At 47.8% G+C, this 20,564-nt stretch overlaps 2 protein-coding genes across 2 annotated transcripts; both read right to left on the bottom strand.

Annotated features, from left to right (window-relative positions):
• Positions 1 to 6,238: 6,238 nt before the first annotated feature.
• Positions 6,239 to 17,485, bottom strand: LOC310672797 (vomeronasal type-2 receptor 26-like; the record flags this gene model as incomplete). The annotated part of the gene is made up of 5 exons (XM_083430455.1): positions 17,358 to 17,485; positions 12,603 to 12,873; positions 11,051 to 11,875; positions 7,663 to 7,907; positions 6,239 to 6,359 (listed from the first exon to the last, which is right to left on the bottom strand). The coding sequence occupies exons 1-5, from the start codon at positions 17,447 to 17,449 to the stop codon at positions 6,239 to 6,241; spliced, it is 1,554 nt and encodes a 517-aa protein (XP_083286581.1). The 5' UTR covers positions 17,450 to 17,485.
• A 913-nt stretch (positions 17,486 to 18,398) lies between these two features.
• Positions 18,399 to 19,619, bottom strand: LOC310670760 (vomeronasal type-2 receptor 26-like; the record flags this gene model as incomplete). The annotated part of the gene is made up of 1 exon (XM_083426491.1): positions 18,399 to 19,619. The coding sequence occupies one exon, from the start codon at positions 19,617 to 19,619 to the stop codon at positions 18,624 to 18,626; it is 996 nt and encodes a 331-aa protein (XP_083282617.1). The 3' UTR covers positions 18,399 to 18,623.
• Positions 19,620 to 20,564: the final 945 nt, after the last annotated feature.

Below are 20,564 nucleotides of genomic sequence, written 5' to 3'. Positions count from 1 at the left end.
TTTGAAGAATTGCTGTGTCGTCTGATACGTTCACCCACAACTTAACACACGAAAGCTTATACCCAGAACAAACTTAGTTGGTCTCTAAGGTGCTACTGGACATTTTTTAAAAATTATTTCTGTTTATTTCAACTGCTTCAGACCAACATGGCTACCTGCCTGAATGCAGTAGTCCAAGTGGGAGATAACTAGAGCATGCACTACTCTGGCGAGACAGTCTGTGGGTATGTAGGGTCTCAGATGGCCTACCAGATGCAGCTCAATCCGTTGGCCACCATACATCCTCCAACCATCTCCAGGTACTCACACAGGACATTCACCCCCTTCACTGATTCCGATTTAAAAGAGAGGTAGAGCTGTGTATCATCCGCACACTGGTGAACACTCAGCCTGACCCCCTTGATGATCTCCATATTCTTCTTCATGCTCAGGCTACGAACGAAAACATTAAGCTTGCTGGAGAGCCAGGCTGCTGGTGACCTAGTTGCAGGAGTTTATTGGCCAGTGACGTTACCATGAATGAATGCAGATGCATCATTGTGACATCAATGTATGATGTCACAGACAGAATGAGCTTCAAACCCCAGCAAAGTGAGAGACAGTTAACAGTCAGACCCAGGCTTAATGCTGTGGGTATTCGTGGCAGATGATGAAAAGGTGGAATGGCAGCTGGTTGAAGTCATTAGAAAGCATCCAGGACCGTCCATCTCCTAGAACCTGGCAAGCCTTGAAAGTAGGAGAGCAAAGAGCTCAAAGACAGAGGGCACGTAGCAGCACCCATAGAAGTGACAAATGAGGATATGGGAGAGACGAGGGTGGAGATTCACTCAGGACAACACTATTAACCAAGAGGCTGAGTTCTATAGCCTCTCTCTGTAATAATTGAAACGAGAAAGGGCAGTAAGAAATATTTCCTTGTCTTTATGCTTTCCTGGGCAACCAGCCAGAAGCTGCTGACAGCATCCTGACAGATTGTCCCGAGTTAACTTTCATTGGCTGTTAGGTCATAAATCATGACAGATGGCGTAACAGGAGCTATAGGGCAGCCAGCTAATACTGATAACCGAGAAGAACCATTTCAATGGCTTTTACAACAAAATTTATTGTGAAGATGACATGTAGAACAATTAACCAGGCCAATAAATTATCAAAATGAAGAATTCGCAAAGATTTCCTGGGGTACCTCCTCACAACTGAGGGGGTGCATATGGATCCCACTAAGGTGCAGAGCGTACTTTCATAGCAGGAGCTCAGGATAATGAAAGACCTGCAGAGGTTTTTATGGTTTGTCAACTATTACCGCAAGTTCATGCCAGCCTATTTGAGACTCACAACCCCCCTCATGGATTGCTAGAGGGGCAAAAAGCCATTCCATTGGATTGCTGAGGCGCAACAGGTGTTTGAGCATCTCAAAACCTTGTTCTCCTCAGAGGTGTACCTAGCTCATGCAGACCCCCACAGCCTGTTGGTTGTAGAAACGGATGCCTATGACACATCGGTTGGTGCTGTGCTGCTGCAGGAAGACCAAAAGGGGACCCTACGCCTGTGTGCCTTCCACTCTCAAAAATTGGCTCCTTCCGAACAGAATGACACTATTTGGGAAAAGGAGCTTTTAGCAGTCAATGAAGCCTTTGAAGTGTGGAGACACTTCCTGGAAGGGGCATAGCACAAGGTGGAGGTGTGCACCGACCATCACAATCTGGAGTGTCGTCTAAATCAGCAGCAGGTCCACTTCACACAGTTCTTTGCTTCGTTTGACTTCAGGGTCCAGTATGTGTCGGATAGTCAGAATCAAGCAGTGGATGCTCTCTCCAGGAAGCCTGAATATCAGAACGACGAGACAGTCCCAGTGTATAGACACATCTTGAAACCAACACAGCTACAGCTAGCTGCTGGATCAGTCATGGAAGTCAGAAACCTCCAGCAGCAAACAAGAGAGGATGCCTTCGCCAAAGGCAAGTTAACAGCACTGCAGGAAAGCAGCAATGAAGCAAAGGGCTTCGTAGATAAGGGTGGCCTATTGTAGAGAGAAGTTCTCTACATCCCAGCGGGAGACCTCTGAGCCAAGGTGCTGGGTCAATGCCATGACAACCTTAAACTGGGCTACTTTGGGCAGCACAAGACATTAAAGCATGAGACGCAGCAGTTCTGGTGGCCAAGGATGAGGGAGGAGGACAAGGAATCCCTGAGAGCCTGTGAGATGTGTCAGTGGGCAAAGAGACCAAGGGAGGCACCAGCAGGCTTACTACAACTGCTGCCCACCCCACAAGGACCATGGGAAACCATAGCCATGGACTTCATCACAGATGGAGGAAGACACAGCTCAGAGGCAGATGAGGGGTAAAGTTGGGAAATAATGGGAGAGGAGGAGGAGAAAGAAATGGAGCAGCGGCTTGCTGACACGGTATCAATAGAAAGCATCACAGACCCCCCCTCGCCTCCCAGAACTCAGCGGGCCTTAAAAGTAGGAGAGCAAAGAGCCAATGACAGCATCCTGACACCAGGGTCAGGTCCACTTTAGCAATACTGTATTTTATGTGACGCTAAGAATCTTCAAAGAACCAAAGAATCAGATACTACCATCTTTGCATTTTGTAGTTAAATGTGCCTTTGTGTTCAGATCAGGCCTGAGGATGATAATGTAGCACTTGGGAAGGAAGATGCAGCCCAGAAGCCCAGCACTGGAGGCCAACATAGAGAAGACCTGCACAGCTACCATGAACTTCCCTTTTGTGCTCAGGTAGGTGGGCACAAAAGACACCCAAACACTGCAGAAGACCAGCATGCTGAAGGTGATCAGCCTGGCTTCATTGAAGGACCCGGGAAGGTTCCTGGCTAGGAAAGCCACCGTGAAGCAGATTGCAGCCAGAAAGCCCATGTAGCCAAGGACAGTGTAGAACATGGCAACAGATCCTTCATTGCATAGAAGGATGATCTCTGCAGCTTGGGAGTGCATGTCAGAGTCTGGGAAGGGTGGGGAGATTCCCAGCCAGATGCTGCAGATGACAGCTTGCATACCGCAACAGGAAAGGACAATGCAGTTGGCCAGACTCTGCCCTAGCCATCTCCTCATCTTGTTCCCTGGCTTTGTAGCCAGGAAAGCCAGCACCACAGTGATGGTTTTTGCCAACACAGAGGAAACCGCAAATGAAAATATGATGCTGAATGCTGTTTGTCGGAGAAGGCAGGTCACTTTCCTAGGCCGACCGATGAACAGGAAGGAGGACAAAAAGGAAAGCAGGAGGGAGATAAGGAGTATATAGGATAAGTCTCGATTGTTAGCTTTGACTATGGCAGTTTCCTTGTATTTAACGAAGATTCCTAGGACAACACCAGCGATTAAGGACAAGAAGATGGCAAAGGAAACCAGGACAATCCCCAAGGGTTCTTCATAAGTGAGAAATGTTATAGTCTTGGGGACACATTTGTCTCGCGCTTGATTTGCATGCTGATCTTCTGGGCATTTGGTGCAATGCTTTGCATCTAAGGAGAAGGAGAATGACTTCAGCATAACTCACAAAATTCTTATATCCATAACTGTCTGTTTTCCGATACATTGGGAAACTTCAATAATAAATTAATAGATGATAGGATTTTAATTGTCTGGAGCAGGGGTCCCCAAACTTTTTAAACAGGGGGCTGGTTCACTGTCCCTCAGACACTGTCGGGGGCCTGACTATAATTTGAAAGAAAACATGAATGAATTCCTATGCACACGGTACATATTTTATTTGTAGTGCACAAAAAGAGGAAAAACAATACAATACTTAAAATGAAGAACGATTTTAATCAACATCAACATCAAAGTATTTCAACGGGAAGTATGGGCCTGCTTTGGGTTAATGAGATGGTGAATTCACTGATGCTCATCCCTACAACCCAGGCTACACACGGATCTCCCTCACCCCCATGGCCCAGTCTACATGCAGGCCTTCCATGCCCCCATCCCCACAACCCAGCCTTGTCTGCCTGCACACACCCATCCCCACAACCCAGATGATACACGTCTTCCTAACCCAGATCCCCACGACCCAGCCAGACCCATGTCTCCTTAAGCCCCATCCTCACAACCCAACTTGCCCGAGTGTCTCCCTAACCATCACCCACCCACCCCAGCCTCCATGCCCGTCCTCCAGCCCCAAATCCCCACACTTCAGCCTGCCCATGCGTCTCCCTACCAATGTCCACGGTGCGGCCTGCATGCATGTCGCCCGTCCCCATGACTCCCGACTTACTGTGGGGCAGCTCCTCTGGCACATCATGAATTCCACGTCACGGCATTACAGATGCGCCAGATCGGGGGATTGGAGCCGGTACTGGGCTCTGGGGAGGCGAGGCAGGAGCCCTGTGATGCGGTAGCAAGGATGCGGTGTGCTGCAGTGCCAGAAAGGCCCTCATGCCGGCCCCATCCTATGCACTGCCGGCCTCTGTGGTGGGGAGGTAGGCGGGGAGAGGCCCGGCTTGCCCAGGCAGCGCGCTCACTCGCAGGCGGGTGAGGAGGCCATGAGAGGGAGATGGGGTGCGTGGGGTCTGGGGCACGTGGGGTGCCTCTTCCTCCGCAATCCCCTTCCTACTCCAGGCAGGTCAGGTCCAGGACCCTGGTGGACCAGATACAGCCCACGGGCCTTAGTTTGAGGACGCTAGGTCTGGAGTATTGAAGGTTGTAAGTCAGTGGAAAAACACAGGCTAGGTTTCTTTCCAAGCCAGGACGTTACATGGGGCAGAGGCTCTAAGACGACAAAAGCTGTTGATGGCCCATCTGAGAGGAATTCTTGGGCCAGGGAAGATGGAGGTTGCCCTGGTGATGGGGTGTGCATTTGAGGTGTCAGGAAAATACAGTCTTTAGGAAGGTAGGCTCGGAAGAATAAGGCAGAGAACAAGGAGGGACGCATCTTGGCTAGGGTGGCTGAAAAATGGTTAGGAGAGATTTCTTGCACTCGAGTTCTGCACTGCTATGGGGAACAAGCCCCTCTTGATCATGTGCTATGATCTGGACTCCCTCCATACAGATTGAAGGTGTAAATATGTGAATAAATCATATTTCTTAAAGTTACAACAGTTTTCCCGTGTCTTCAATTCTCCAAAGGAGCACAAACTCTGGGTGACCCCTAGAACCCCCTGAATTTTTGCTTCTGCTCGGCAGAGAGTGGGGTGGTGCCCAACTTCTGTAGGCTTCAATATTTGTCCCCTTCCCTTGACGGCTGTTGTGCTCAGGCCCTGCTTATGGGCTTTTCATAAGCATCTGATTCAACGCTGTGAGAACAGGGCTTTGGACTACCTGGGCCTTTGGCCTGATCCAGCAAGCCTCTCCCTTTCCTCTGGAGTCACCCACCTTCCTGAACGGAGATGGTCCCTTCCGCACAAGGAGCACAATCATAGCAGCAAACGGCCTCCCCTTCTTTAGTCACTCTGGCATATCCTGGGTGACAGCTTTTGGTACATCTTGAACGAGGCACGACCTAAAAACACAGAGAGGGAGAATCAACGGAGAGCAGCATAAATTGCAGACATCAAAGAATAATCATTTTTAGAATTCTGAGGCCAGGTTAGAAAGCTGAAAATGGGAACGGGACTCTTTCAAATTTTGTTGGACTGTGGAGAACTTGTCTTCTTTCTGACATAAAGTTTCATTTTTAATTAACAAAAGATCAAACAAACTTTGGCATTTTAAACTTGGTTTTTGTTGTTACTATGATAGGGTTGCCATATTCAGGACAAAGTTAAAGCAGAACCTCTACATACATCCCACTGTACTTAGGTCCGTTCCAAGTCACGGCCACGGCAAACCCGGAAGTAAACACCGGGTTTGCCACGACTCGCACACACGCAGAAGTGGCTGCTGCCATCTGCAACATGCACAGAAGTGGGCTGCCGCCAAATGCGCCTGCACACAGCGGATCATTCCGCTATAAGGATGGGCCTCCGGAAGGGACTGTGGTCGTGAGTAGAGGTTCCACTGTATTGAGCTTCAATTTTCCCCCGCTCTCAATTTTTCTGTGCTTTTCTTTGAATTATTATTATTTTAATTGCCCTACTTGTCATATACATTTGATTTCTCCAGTACACTTTTCTGTTTCAGCAAAAAGCTGCCTGGGTGCCATTTCTGCAGCCCAATTCTTGGATGAGTCTGAGATAACACGGAGGTATGGCAGCCCTATACTATGGTGTGTATAAAAGCACTATGGTGCTTTTATAAGCAGTTGCCGTTATTGGGCAGCTGACAAAGGCCACGTGGCAGTTAGGCCGACACTGCCAACTTTTGGCCCATTGATGTCCTTGTTTCATCCACTCGGAGGGATAGATGAAAATGCAAGCTTAAGAGCAGCCTCTCCTCTATTTGCCCCTCTCCATCTGAACTGCTATGAAAAAATGAGAGGGGAAAACAGAGAAGAAAATCAGCTGTGCTCTACACAATCAGGAGTGGGTCTCACTCTGCACAGAGCCCACTTAGGGTTAACCTGAAAATGGCTCCTATCAGCATATCATCAGAACGTAACAGATGTCACAGCAAAGGAACCAGAGCCAGTTGTGCCATAGTGGTCAGAAGGTTGGACAAGAATCTGGGAGACTAAGGGTTAAATTCCCATGAAGCCATGAAGCTTTCTAGGTGACCTTGGGCCAGTTACTTCCTCTCAGTCCATCCTACTTCACAGGGTTGTTGTGAGGATTAAATGAAGAGGCAGAAAACCAAATATAGTTCAAATAGTTCAAGTAGATAAAAATGTGTAAACAAGCCTGATGCCTTTTGTCATGCTAATTTTGTCTGGTCAATACGAAGGGTATCGGCAAGAAAAACTGACATTCTGTCACCTATCCCAGAATTCCTTCAGCAATTAGACCTATCCTGCACTCTGAGGAACTCCCAGTTCCAGTTTTTAAGGGATTCGTCTCTTCTGAAGATGACGGAAGTGAACATCGTGAGGAGCACAACTGGACCATCTGTGTGGCTCTCAAAATGGTCAACTTCTTGCTTGGACAACAGAAAGGCTTTACCAAGTACCTGAACAACAACAGCTTGTAGATACCACTGGGAAACAAAAATAGCAGTCACTTGTGTGATCCTTGGGTTCTCACCAAACCATGGGAACCCAGAAAGGTATACTCTTCCATTTTCCTTTGGTCCAGTCTCTAAGCATTTCCTCACGATTGTGACAAACAATATGCGGAGCCCATTTCTTGTCTTGGTTGCCCAGGGGAATTTCAAAATAGCTTTTATAGGCACGCCTCACAAACACTGTTTGTGTTTTTGCGTCTTTGACGAGGAAGTGCATAGCAGCCACATACATAACAAAAGGCACCAGGCTTGTTTACACATTTTTGTCTACTTGAAGAAGCCATGGTCCGATCTGAAAAATACAAATATTTATGTTACAAAACTATAAAAATAAAGAAAAATTAAGTTTGCAAAACAATAATTACCATGTGGTTAGGGTAGATCAAAGTGTCAGTGTCCATTTATCCCCAGTGTAAATATGACATGTCGGCAAAAGTTGGAAATTGAAAGATAACTATAGCAAGTACATGAAAATCGATTTCAGATTTGAAATCAGCATTGAAAGAACATATATGAACAGTTGAAAAATGTCATGCAACAGAAAATGGAAAAAAATTGTTCCCCAGTGATATATATGCAATGAAAGAAAGAAAGAAAGAATGACTGACTGAATGAATGCAATGACCTTGCTGAAGTTGCCAGGCCAAACAATGGCTTCTGGTTTAATGGAGAATTTTATGTAGGAAGATGCCTGTCCCTCAATGCTCCCAACTTTCATTCTGCTGTGAGATCTATTGGGAAATACGACCCAGTTCACGATATCAAAGTTGGCAGTCAGCTCCCCAATCTGATCAGAATACATCCCTCCTATGGATGAATTGGTAAGCCAAATTTCTTTCAAGAAAGTGTGAAGCTAAGATGGCAGAGAAAAGACCAGCGTTTAAAAAACGTGATATCAGGGTTGTTGCAGGATGTTTCCTGGGTATATGATTGAGAAAATCTTTTCATGAAGTTGGATATTTTGTGGGATGTAGTCTTGTTTTTCTTCTTTGAGGAAGATTCCAGACATACAAATTCTCATGAAATTGTCCTAAATCTAGGACATTGAGGCAGAGGCCTTGGGTCAGCTAAATGATGACCTTTTGGTCATTACAACAGGTCCTTTATCAGGTTATAAATTCACAAAGACATATGACTCAAATAAACACATATAGAGGACACATCCTGCACTTGGCAACTGTAGAAAGCCAGCATGCATTTTAATTGGCTTTAAGCTATCCTATTGTCATTTCAACTTTCTATGTTTTAAATAAGGGTTTTCTTTAGTGATAATTTTTTTATTTTAACTTTTTTGTAAAGTGCTTTGAGGTGTTTTTTCAGGAGTCAAGCAATATACAAATATTATGCAATAATTATAGTAATTAATTCATCTTTATGTAAGAGAACGCTCCTTAACAATTTTCATAGCTTAGTTTGTGCTTTGAAAGTCCCACCCAACTTTCCCAAATTATCTATTTAAAAAAATGATTTTAAGCAATTTTCAAAGTATCTTAGAACCTCAAAAATACCGTATTTTTCGCCCCATAGGACGCACCGGCCCATAGGACGCACCATGTTTTTTGGGGGGGAAATAAAGAAAAAAAATTTTATTTCCCCCTCAGGCGCTTGTGGGGCCAGGAGCGGGGAGAAGCGCTTTTCTCCCCACCGCCAGCCTTCACATCAGGTCCGGGGACAGGGGGAAGACTCGCTGCGCCTCCCCACTGTCCCGGGAGCTTGTGGGGCAGGCAGCGGGGAGAAGCGCTTTTCTCTCCGCCGCCAGCCTTCATGTCAGGTCCGGGGACAGGGGGAAGACGCGCCGCGCCTCCCAGCTGTCCCCGGAGCTTGTGGGGCAGGCAGCGGGGAGAAGCGCTCTTCTCCCCGCCACCAGCCTTCACGTCAGGTCCGGGGACAGGGGGAAGACGCGCCGCGCCTCCCCGCTGTCCCCGGAGCTTGCGGGCAGGCAGCGGGGAGAAGCGCTCTTCTCCCCACCGCCTGCATGCAGAACAGGTCCGGGGACAGCGGGAAGACGCGCCGCGCCTCCCAGCTGTCCCCGGAGCTTGCGGGCAGGCAGCGGGGAGAAGCGCTCTTCTCCCCACCGCCTGCATGCAGAACAGGTCCGGGGACAGCGGGAAGACGCGCCGCGCCTCCCAGCTGTCCCCGGAGCTTGCGGGCAGGCAGCGGGGAGAAGCGCTCTTCTCCCCACCGCCTGCATGCAGAACAGGTCCGGGGACAGCGGGAAGACGCGCCGCGCCTCCCAGCTGTCCCCGGAGCTTGCGGGCAGGCAGCGGGGAGAAGCGCTCTTCTCCCCACCGCCTGCATGCAGAACAGGTCCGGGGACAGCGGGAAGACGCGCCGCGCCTCCCAGCTGTCCCCGGAGCTTGCGGGCAGGCAGCGGGGAGAAGCGCTCTTCTCTCCACCGCCTGCATGCAGAACAGGTCCGGGGACAGCGGGAAGACGCGCCGCGCCTCCCAGCTGTCCCCGGAGCTTGCTGGGCAGGCAGCGGGGAGAAGCGCTCTTCTCCCCGCCGCCAGCCTTCACGTCAGGTCCGGGGACAGGGGGAAGACGCGCCGCGCCTCCCCCCTGTCCCCGGAGCTTGCGGGGCAGGCAGCGGGGAGAAGCGCTCTTCTCCCCGCCGCCAGCCTTCACGTCAGGTCCGGGGACAGGGGGAAGACGCGCCGCGCCTCCCCCCTGTCCCCGGAGCTTGCGGGGCAGGCAGCGGGGAGAAGCGCTCTTCTCCCCGCCGCCAGCCTTCACGTCAGGTCCGGGGACAGGGGGAAGACGCGCCGCGCCTCCCCCCTGTCCCCGGAGCTTGCGGGGCAGGCAGCGGGGAGAAGCGCTCTTCTCCCCGCCGCCAGCCTTCACATCAGGTCCGGGGACAGGGGGAAGACGCGCCGCGCCTCCCCCCTGTCCCCGGAGCTTGCGGGGCAGGCAGCGGGGAGAAGCGCTCTTCTCCCCGCCGCCAGCCTTCACGTCAGGTCCGGGGACAGGGGGAAGACGCGCCGCGCCTCCCCCCTGTCCCCGGAGCTTGCGGGGCAGGCAGCGGGGAGAAGCGCTCTTCTCCCCGCCGCCAGCCTTCACGTCAGGTCCGGGGACAGGGGGAAGACGCGCCGCGCCTCCCTGGTGTCCCCGGAGCTTGCGGGGCAGGCAGCGGGGAGAAGCGCTCTTCTCCCCGCCGCCAGCCTTCACGTCAGGTCCGGGGACAGGGGGAAGACGCGCCGCGCCTCCCCCCTGTCCCCGGAGCTTGCGGGCAGGCAGCGGGGAGAAGCGCTCTTCTCCCCACCGCCTGCATGCAGAACAGGTCCGGGGACAGGGGGAAGACGCGCCGCGCCTCCCCCCTGTCCCCGGAGCTTGCGGGGCAGGCAGCGGGGAGAAGTGCTCTTCTCCCCGCCGCCAGCCTTCACGTCAGGTCCGGGGACAGGGGGAAGACGCGCCGCGCCTCCCAGCTGTCCCCGGAGCTTGCGGGGCAGGCAGCGGGGAGAAGCGCTCTTCTCCCCGCCGCCAGCCTTCACGTCAGGTCCGGGGACAGGGGGAAGACGCGCCGCGCCTCCTCGCTGTCCCCGGAGCTTGCGGGGCTGGCGGCGGGGAGAAGCACGCATCTCCCCGCCGTCAGCCTCTAAACCACATCGGGAGACAGCGGGATGGCGGCGTTCCGCCTCCCTGCTGTCCCCCGACCTTGTGGGGCTGGCGCTGCGGCTCTCCTGAAGCCTGGAGAGCGAGAGGGGTTGGTGCGCACCGACCCCTCTTGCTCTCCAGGCTTCAGCGAAAGCCTGCATTCGCCCCATAAGACGCACACACATTTCCCCTTCATTTTTGGAGGGGAAAAAGTGCGTCTTATAGGGCGAAAAATACGGTAGTTGAACAATATAAAAAAACTTATTAACATGTCCTACTAAAGATAAGGCATAGGAAACCTATACGTATTTAATAATTACAATGAGGTAAACTTCAAAGAATATACAATCTGAAACAGATTCCAGAGAAGGACAATGGGTTTGCAAAAAAGGGGAGAGGACAGACCTGCCATGGCTTCAGCCTTTGAAGTTCAAACCTGTCTCCTCCATCCGCCATTAACCTCCATTTGGATCTGGATGAATATGCGACATTTAGGGCCTGAGCCACAAGTTGGACACTGTAGTAAATGCTATAGCGGTCTTGAGACCAGATTGCCTCCATCTCCTCCTGGGACAAAGTTTCCTGTAGTTCCTTTTCTGTGCATCTTGTCCAACCCACCATGGGCAGCACATCCTTTGAACACGAACAATTGAATGCTTTCTCCCAAAACTGTACAGATGCAGATTCAGTTGCAAATGAAAGTCGAGTATAGTAGCCACGTTCTCTCCTTTTTTTGGTATTCATTACAAAGGACAAAGAACCTTGGGCAGGTGGGAAAGAATGCATGTTAAGAAACAACATATCGTCAATGTCCATAAGATCTGTTGTGATCCAGACTATCCCCTGAGATTCCCTCACTTGCTGAATGCTTTGTAAAATCATGATTGGATAAACTCCGTGTTCAGAGTCCCCATAATAAACAAACACCTTGACTTTTCTCAAGTCCGAAGCTTTACAATGTAAGGATGACATTTGTCGCAGGGTCAAAATCCGAAATTTTTCTAAGAAAGCAACACAAATCCCACTGCGGATCAGCAGAGGTGTGAAAGCACTCAGGAACCTTTCTCCATTGTCATTGTCTGGAACAAAGAGACCGATCCACGTCCACCTGAAATGGAGCAGCAACTTGACAATCCCCATGTGCTGGGTTTCTTCTTTGGGGATCATCCGGTAGATAAAAGGGAACTGAGTTTTGTCATTCAGATCCTGAGCAGCAGAGCCAAAACTCATCTAGTAAGAATAGGAGTGGTGTCATGTTTTCAGAAATACCCAAGAAGGGTCCCATCACATGATCAGGTCAGAGGCTCATCTAACCAGATGCTAACCACATGCTTACAGGATGTCTGCCATGCCTCTGATGGATTAATCCTGTTCAGAAGAGGACCTGGAGCTTACAGAGAAGGAACTGGCTCCAATGGACATTGAGACAGAGTATCTGGAGCCCTCAGGCGTCTTGGCACTCCAACCTCTTTCTAGAGCCACAATGTGCCACTACACAGAATGAGAGGCAGAAGCTAAGCAGCTGCACAGTCTGAAGGAGTGCAGGCACCTAAACCTCTGTGTTCATTTAGCTGCCAGACAGCCACTGGTCTTCCTGAGAAACAACAACTCCTTAGCAGCCAGGGGCTACTTTTTAATACATCTTCCTATGACAGTCTGGGGAGGGAGACAGAAAGAGGCGGTGGGTTTTCTAAATCGCTTTCCACATTCTTAAAATGTGATTCCCACCCCCTTTAGTCTCTCTTTTTGGGTGCTTTTCATTTGTGTTCCCTGGAAAATTTGGCTCTTAGGATATTGCTGAAGTACATCTCCCATCAGTCTGCACAAACATGGCTACAAATAATGGTTGTCTTTGTAGTTTAGAAACTTCTGGGGGCATGAAGGGCTTCATCACCACTGCTGGGGAGACAGCAAAGAGAAATGAAACATAATTGATCTCTTCCCTTCCAATTCCTACCTGGGGCATTTTGTAGATGCCCAACATGCTTGAAATCTGGCTGGGGATTTCAGAAGAAGTTGCTTCAAAAACAGCCAACACGTTATTCTGTCTTCCACAGCTGTAGTTTGGGATACTGTCTAGCATGGCATCAGCAGTTGTCCTGACATCAAAAGCGGCCTCATAGATGCTATAGCCCAGGGTGACATTGGCTAAATGCTTAAGATGCCGGGTGATCTCCTGGGTTGCAAACAAGATGGAGAGGACTGGTGAGGTGTCCCATGCTGGCCAACTGCAAATAAATGAATACACGAAAAATCATTTTAGCCTCCTATTCCCCATTAAATGAGAACAACTTGCAACATTCCTTGCTCTATAAGAGCATCAGAAGATCGTGCTGATTTTATATCTAACGGGCCAAACTCTGCAGCTAGAAGGAGCAGAATCTTGCCCAGATCCACCAACAAAGAGATGAGTAGTATTTAGTGGAGCTTGAACTGGGGTGAATTAGACTGAAATGATCACTTAAAGTTTCTTAAGTGCAGAGACTTGTTAGGAACTCTTTACAGGATGAGAAGATATGAAAGAGAGAAATGCGCTCTCTTGGGCTACCCACCTTAACTTCTGAGGCTGGTGGAACTACCTAGTAAGGTTCCTATACTGATTTGAGCGTTCCATAGAGTTTAAAGGGAAGAAGTTAGTCGCCTTACATTCTGATTTTTACACTTTTTTTGATCCCCAAATGCAAGATTGCGCAGTGCATTTAATACTTACTTAAGATACAATGTAATCCAAATACGCCCAAGACCACCTGGGACTTTTAAGTTAGACAGTTCTCTTTGGAATACAGGAATAGGGGAAGCTGTCAAAGGCATTTTATACTTGACTAGGAAGAAACACAGGGACACGGGTGGCGCTGTGGGTTAAAGCCTCAGCGCCTAGGGCTTGCCGATCAAGAGGTCGGCGGTTCGAATCCCTGCGGCGGGGTGCGCTCCCGCTGTTCCGTCCCAGCGCTTGCCAACCTAGCAGTTCAAAAGCACTCCCGGGTGCAAGTAGATAAATAGGGACTGCTTACTAGCGGGAAGGTAAACAGCGTTTCCGTGTGCGGCTCTGGCTCACCAGAGCAGCGATGTCACGCTGGCCACGTGACCCGGAAGTGTCTTCGGACAGCGCTGGCCCTCGGCCTCTTGAGTGAGATGGGCGCACAACCCTAGAGTCTGTCAAGACTGGCCCGTACGGGCAGGGGTACCTTTACCTTTACTTAGGAAGAAACACAGTTTTTGCATAAAAATACAAAATGAGACATGAGATGATCAACTGTGCTTTGTATTATTGAAACTCCAAAATAGTGAAACGGTTCAGAATTAGCCTCTCTGTTAGCAGGATGCCAAGGGGTCACTAGGTACTTTGTTGCTGACTCTCAATCCCCAAATCTTCTTCCAAAGGCAATAGAGGGCCAAAGGAGAGAGAAGGTTTTTATCAGGGATGGCCAGATATTAAATGGTGTCTCTGACAAACAGCCATAAATGTGAATGAAGGCTGGGTACCATAAAGTCACTTACGTCATAACAGTGTTTTTGGGAGGGATGGAGAACTTGAATGGGTAAGTTGTATAAGCGCTTGGAAATATGACCCCACTAATGAGGTGGTCTCCTGGCCTGAAATAATTCAGAGGATCACTTTCCTCATTTAGGTTCAATGGGCATTTTGCTTTCAGCATCCCACAGGCTCCATGGGGCATAAGCAGCACAAATAACAGCAGCACTAATATCATCCTGGCTATGCCTGCAAGAATCATACACTCTTGTGACAGCAGTTACATTAGAAGCACAGCTGGACTCCTACAGTAGCTTCAGAAGCAGAGGTAGAAAAAGGAAACCTCCCACAGAAACAAGCCCTGCCAGCCCCAAATCTCTCAGGCCTGGCTTCTCATATTTATGACCCAGTTCTTCTTTCAGGCTTGTGACAATAAGGTATATCATTCTGCCTCTGATTCTGATGTTTATGTTATTTGTGGACTCCAAGGCCACCATTGGGGAAATCCCTGGAGTAAGTAAATTATCACGATTTTTATAATTATCAAGTTAAGAAGTCCACCTGCTCTGCAAATCCCTGGAATTGGTGTGTGACTCAATGGGCATCTGCAGAGCCAAAGCAAAACATGTTTGTGAGAACTCAAAGGTGGGGCTGTCAATCTGGGCCCTGCTAAACTTGAGGAAATGTTAACTTCAGTGAAGTCCAAGAAACTATAGAATAGCTATGATGGACCAAGACCAGCAAGGCAAGAGTTGTTAGACGTTTATAAATTCCTGCATGGTGTGGATAATATGGATAGTAAAAATTTTCCTCCCTCCCAGTAATAATACTAGAAGTTTGGACTTTAGACGGGAATTTAAACTCTTGTGTCCTAGGCCCCTGTCCAACTCCCTGATCACTACACCACACTGCCTCAGAACTATAGATTCATTGGCCTCTAACACAGAGATAAGTCATGAGATACTCACATGAGCTAATAGAAGTTCGGGTTCATGAGGCAACCCAACCAGCTGACTGGTCCATTGGCTTTATACAGTAGCCATAATATCTGGCCTTAGCTTAGTAATATACAGGTATGTAGTAACAGCCAACTAGAGATTCAATTCTAATTCAATTCAGCTTCCAATGACGCTGAGTGTTGGAAGAGTCAGAACAGAGAAATCTGTTAGAGACCTTGAAGACTGCCCTTTCCCTGGAAGAATTTCAATCATACATAGTTGGGCTGAGGAAGGCTATTAACACAAATGTTATCTACAGAGTCCAGTATGTAATGATCCATTATACATTCAAGAACAGTGTGTTTTACTGCAGGTGGTAGTGGAGTTTGGGGCAGATTCTTGAAGATGTGGAACCTTCTGAAGTGACTCTCACTGCTTGCGAATGAGGCCTTCAGCTGTTGAGGTTCTATTGCTCTTTGAACCACTGGGGAAATTGTTTTTTGTAAGAACTCACTGATGGGCCTGTCAATCTGTGTATGGGTAAAAGCTTCCTGTGAAGTCATCAGTGCAATCCTAGCATCTCTACTCAGTATTCCCATTCAGTTTTGTGGGGCCTCCTCCCAAGTAAGCAGCTATTTGATTGCAGCCAAAAAGGGTCGGGAGGACATTCCTTCAGGTGTCCTTGCCGCTCACAAAACAACTCACGTGAAATTGAAAAAGACTGAAGGATCACCAGATGTTCCGGATGATCCTGCTGGATGAACCTGGTGTTCTATTTCTGAAGGAGCTTTTGATGGGACTGTCACTGCTTGCAAGAGAACTGATGAATCGTAGAGTTGGAAGGGCCCCTGAGGATCCTGTAGTATAAACTTCTGCAACGCAGGAATATGCAGCTGATGAACTTGCTAGGCGCCGAAGTCCAGCTAGTCTTTGAAACATAAATAACCTATGTTCATCAGCACTTGTTATTCCTAATAAGTGGACTTATTCAGCAGCTGTTTCATCAGGATAAAGGAGAGATGAGACTACATGTCTCTCCTGAGAGACTTCGAATGGGTGCCTGAACTTGCTGTTCCCGTTTTCCCTCCCAGACCACTTTTATGTTGTGTCTCTTAGATTGTGAGCTGAGGGCAGGATCTGTCTTCTTGATATTTGTGAGTCAATCTTGGGAGCTTACTTGTGTAGCAGGATTAAAATGCCAATAATGATTAAGCATATATATACACATATATCAACCTCTCTTTTAAACTTTTTTTTAAAATGTTGTGAAAACCTTTCTGTTGCCTTACTGTATCTAACATGTTACGTGTTTTTGGGTTGCATTGCCCATTTCTCCTGGGGAAAGACCTTCTTGAGATAAATTCTCTCACTCCCTAAGTGCAGACAGGAGACAGTGGTCCTTTTCCATACATGCAGGAGCATAAATAGCTGTGTGTGTGTGTGTGTGTGAGAGAGAGAGAGATAAGTGTATGTTCTGGGAGGCATAGCTAATTGTATATAATATTTTTTATTAATTTTCAATTACAATACAGTGGTACCTCAGGTTACATATGCTTCAGGTTGCACACGCTTCAGGTTACAGACTCTGCTAACCCAGAAATAGTACCTCAGGTTAAGAAGTTGGCTTCAGGATGAGAACAAAAATCGTGCTCTGGCGGCGCGGCGGCAGCAGGAGGCCCCATTAGCTAAAGTGGTGCTTCAGGTTAAGAACAGTTTCAGGTTAAGAACAGACCTCCAGAATGAGTTAAGTACTTAACCTGAGGTACCACTGTAATCCAATGACAATCACATTATCACAAACCAAATTACACCAATTAAAAGGAGCCAATTATTCAAATGCCAAATGAAACTTATTTAGGTGACCTCCCGTGTCTGGACTTCTGGGTGCGATGATCTTAATTAGGGCTTTAAAGGTCAGCACCAACACTTTGAATTGTGCTCGGAAACATACTGGGAGCCAGTGAAGTTCCTTTAGAATCACTGTTATATGTACCTGGTGGAGATAACCAGAGCATGCACCATTCTGGTGAGACAGTTTGTGGACAGGTATGGTCGCAGCTGGCATACCATATGGAGCTGGTAGACAGAGTTAACCTGTGCCTCCATGGACACCTGTGAGTCCAAAATGACTCACCTGAGCACCTGGTCCTTCAGGGGCACAGTTGCCCCATTCAAGACCATTCAAGACCAGGGGGTCCCCCATGCCCGCCCCCATCTCCCAAAAACAGTACCTCTGACTTGTCAGTATTCAACTTCAGTCTGTTAGCCACCATCCATTCTCCAGCCACCTCCAGATACTCACACATTAACCTTAACTGGTTCCTCAAACTGAGGAACACCCAGCCCAAACCACCTGATGATCTCCATATTCTTCTTCATGCTCAGGTTATACATTAAGCTTGCTGGAGAGCCAGGCTGCTGGTGACCTAGTTGCAGGAGTGACATTGGCCAGCTCAGAATGAGCTTCAAACCCCAGCAAAGTGAGAGGCAGTTAACAGTCAGACCCAGGCTTAATGCTTTGGGTATTCATGGCAGATGATGAAAAGGTAAAACATTGGGGCTATGGTATCTTTTACCAAAGGTTACAGTTGTCTAGAGAGCAAAAATGAGTTAGATGGATGAAACAATAATATAGGGGCACAGCAGAATATGAACTATATACCCACTGAAGGTCTTGGCTTCAATTTGTGACATCTACAAATCAACCTGAAACCTTTGGGGCAGAGGCAGGACTGGGGGAAAACATGTTTGTAAGAACTCGCTGATAGGCTTGTCAGTCTGTGACTTGCTAGGCCTGAGGAAGAAACAATTTCAGAAAACCTTAAGGAACAGCAGAGAAGTCATGAGGGATGAAGGCAAATAAGGTGAGACATGTCATAGTGTGGAGGAAATAGGCAATCTTTCCCCCTCCTCTCGCTTAAAAAAACTTGAAGTTTGGACCACCCAGTGCTACTGAATGTTAGAAGATTAAGGACAAATTAAATACCATAAGCTTACCCAGTGCAGGTCAGTGAAATGGACATCTTCAGTAAGAAGTCTATCAAATAGAAACATGACTCCACTTCACTTCCATCATTCATTACTAGTTCCTTTCACAATTTTATTTTTTATCTATGCTTCTTTGATTCCATGCATAACAAGGTCTGAACCAAGACTCAAATGGGTCAAGATAATAGTTTGACCTCAGGTGGTCCCATCCATGTGATCTCCCAACCGTTGCCCTGCTTGACTTATTAAAGCTTGTCAAAAGGGTATGAGTGGGTGGATTCAGGAGTTTTCAATGCATCCTCATGGAAGAGGGTAGACCTGGCTTTTATATGTGGTGGCTTTATCACTCCTGAAATTTTCCAACATGAGCTTATTGGTTTATGATTACTACTACTAAGTGATAGCTAGTACTGGTTTTTTCGGACGTGTAAATGAAGGAGATGATTATGGCAGAAAATTTGTGAGCATAGATTCTATGACCTAGGAGCATTTGCAATTGTTCTGTCACCAACCAGGGTGGAGTCCATCTTTACAACATCATATTTTATGTGAAGCCAAGAATCTTCAAAGAAGCTAAGAATCAGACACTACCACCTTCACTTTTTGTAGTTAGATGTGCCTTTGTGTTCAGATCAGGCCTGAGGATGATAATGTAGCACTTGGGAAGGAAGATGCAGCCTAGAAGCCCAGCACTAGAGGCCAACATAGAGAAGACCTGCACAGCTACCATGAACTTCCCTTTGGTGCTCAGGTAGGTGGGAACAAAAGACACCCAAACACTGCAGAAGACCAGCATGCTGAAGGTGATCAGCTTGGCTTCGTTGAAGGACCCGGGAAGCTTTCTGGCTAGAAAAGCCACAGTGAAGCAGATGGCAGCCAGGAAGCCCATGTAGCCAAGGACAGTGTAGAACATGGCAACAGATCCCTCATTGCATAGAAGGATGATCTCTCTAGCTTGGGAGTGCATGTCGGAGTCTGGGAAGGGTGGGGAGATTCCCAGCCAGATGCTGCAGATGACAATTTGGACACAGGAACAGGAAAGGACAATGGAGTTGGCCAGACTCTTCCCCAGCCATCTCCTCACCTTGTTCCCTGGCTTTGTGGCCAGGAAGGCCAGCACCACCGTGATGGTTTTTGCCAACACAGAGGAGACGGCAACTGAGAAGATGATGCTGAAGGCTGTTTGTCGGAGAAGGCAGGTCACTTTGCTTGGCCGGCCGATGAATAGGAAGGAGGATAAAAAGGAAAACAGGAGGGAGATGAGGAGGATATAGGATAAGTCCCGATTGTTAGCTTTGACTATGGGAGTTTCCTTGTATTTAATGAAGATTCCTAGGACAACACCAGTGGTTAAGGACAAGAAGATGGCAAAGGAAACCAGCACAATCCCCAAGGGTTCTTCATAAGAGAGAAATGTTATAGTCTTGGGGACACATTTGTCTCTTGCTTGATTTGCATGCTGATCTTCTGGACATCTGGTGCAATGCTTTGCATCTGAAGAGAAGAAGAATGACTTCAGAATGACTAACCAAATTCTTACATCCATACCTGTCTGTTTTCTGACAGAGGTTGCCATGGTGATGGTGTGTGCGTTTGAGGTGTCACACAGTCTTTAGCAAGGTGTGCTGGGAAGAATAAGGCAGAAAACAAGGCTGCCTTGTTGGATAGGCTAGCTGAAGATTGATTGGGAGAAATTTCTTCCACTGAAGTGCTGCACTGCTATGGTAAACAAGTCGCTCTTCATCATGTGCTAAGATCTGAACTTCCTCCATGCAGACTGAAGGTGTAAATAAGCAAATAAATCATATTTCTTAAAGATACAGCAGTCTCCCCTTAGTCTTCAATTTTCCAAAGGAGCACGAACCCTGGGTGATCCCTGGAACCCCCTGAAATCTTGCCTCTCCCTTTCCCCTGGAGTTACCCACCTTCCTCAATGGAGATGGTCCCTTCCGCACAAGGAGCACAATCATAGCAGCAAACGGGCTCCCCTTCTTTAGCCACTCTGGCATATCCAGGGCAACAGCTTTCGGTGCATCTTGAACGAGGCACAACCTAAAAACTAAGAAAAGGAGCATCCCAGGAGATCAACATAAAGCACAGACACCATCTGAAGGCTCTGACTAAAAATACCCTCAAATAAAAATCATTTTAAGAATACTGAGACCAGGTTAGAAAGCTTTAAAATGGGAGTGAGACCCTTAAAAATTTGGAAGAACTGTGGAGAATTCATTTTCTTTCTGACATAAAGTTTCATTTTTAATTGTTAAACACAAAGGATTAAACAAACTATGGCCTTTTGAGATTTATTGTTCTTTTTTTGTCACTGTGAAAAGGTTGCCATATTTCGGACAAAGTTGTTGAGCTTTATTTTTTCCCTTTCTAAATGTTTTTTGGCTTTTCTTTGAATTTTTAATCATTTTTTTTTTTAAAAAATCACTCTGCTTGTCATACGTTTGGGTTTTCCAGGACATTTTGCTGTTTCACCAAAAAGCTTTGTCTGGGTGCCATTTCTGCAGCCCAT

This window comes from Podarcis tiliguerta, assembly GCF_965153285.1.
Source record: "Podarcis tiliguerta genome assembly, chromosome: 2".
NCBI classification, from domain to species: domain Eukaryota; kingdom Metazoa; phylum Chordata; class Lepidosauria; order Squamata; family Lacertidae; genus Podarcis; species Podarcis tiliguerta.
The sequence above is the reverse complement of the archived record's forward strand: the minus strand, read 5'-3'. Positions and strand labels throughout refer to the sequence as shown.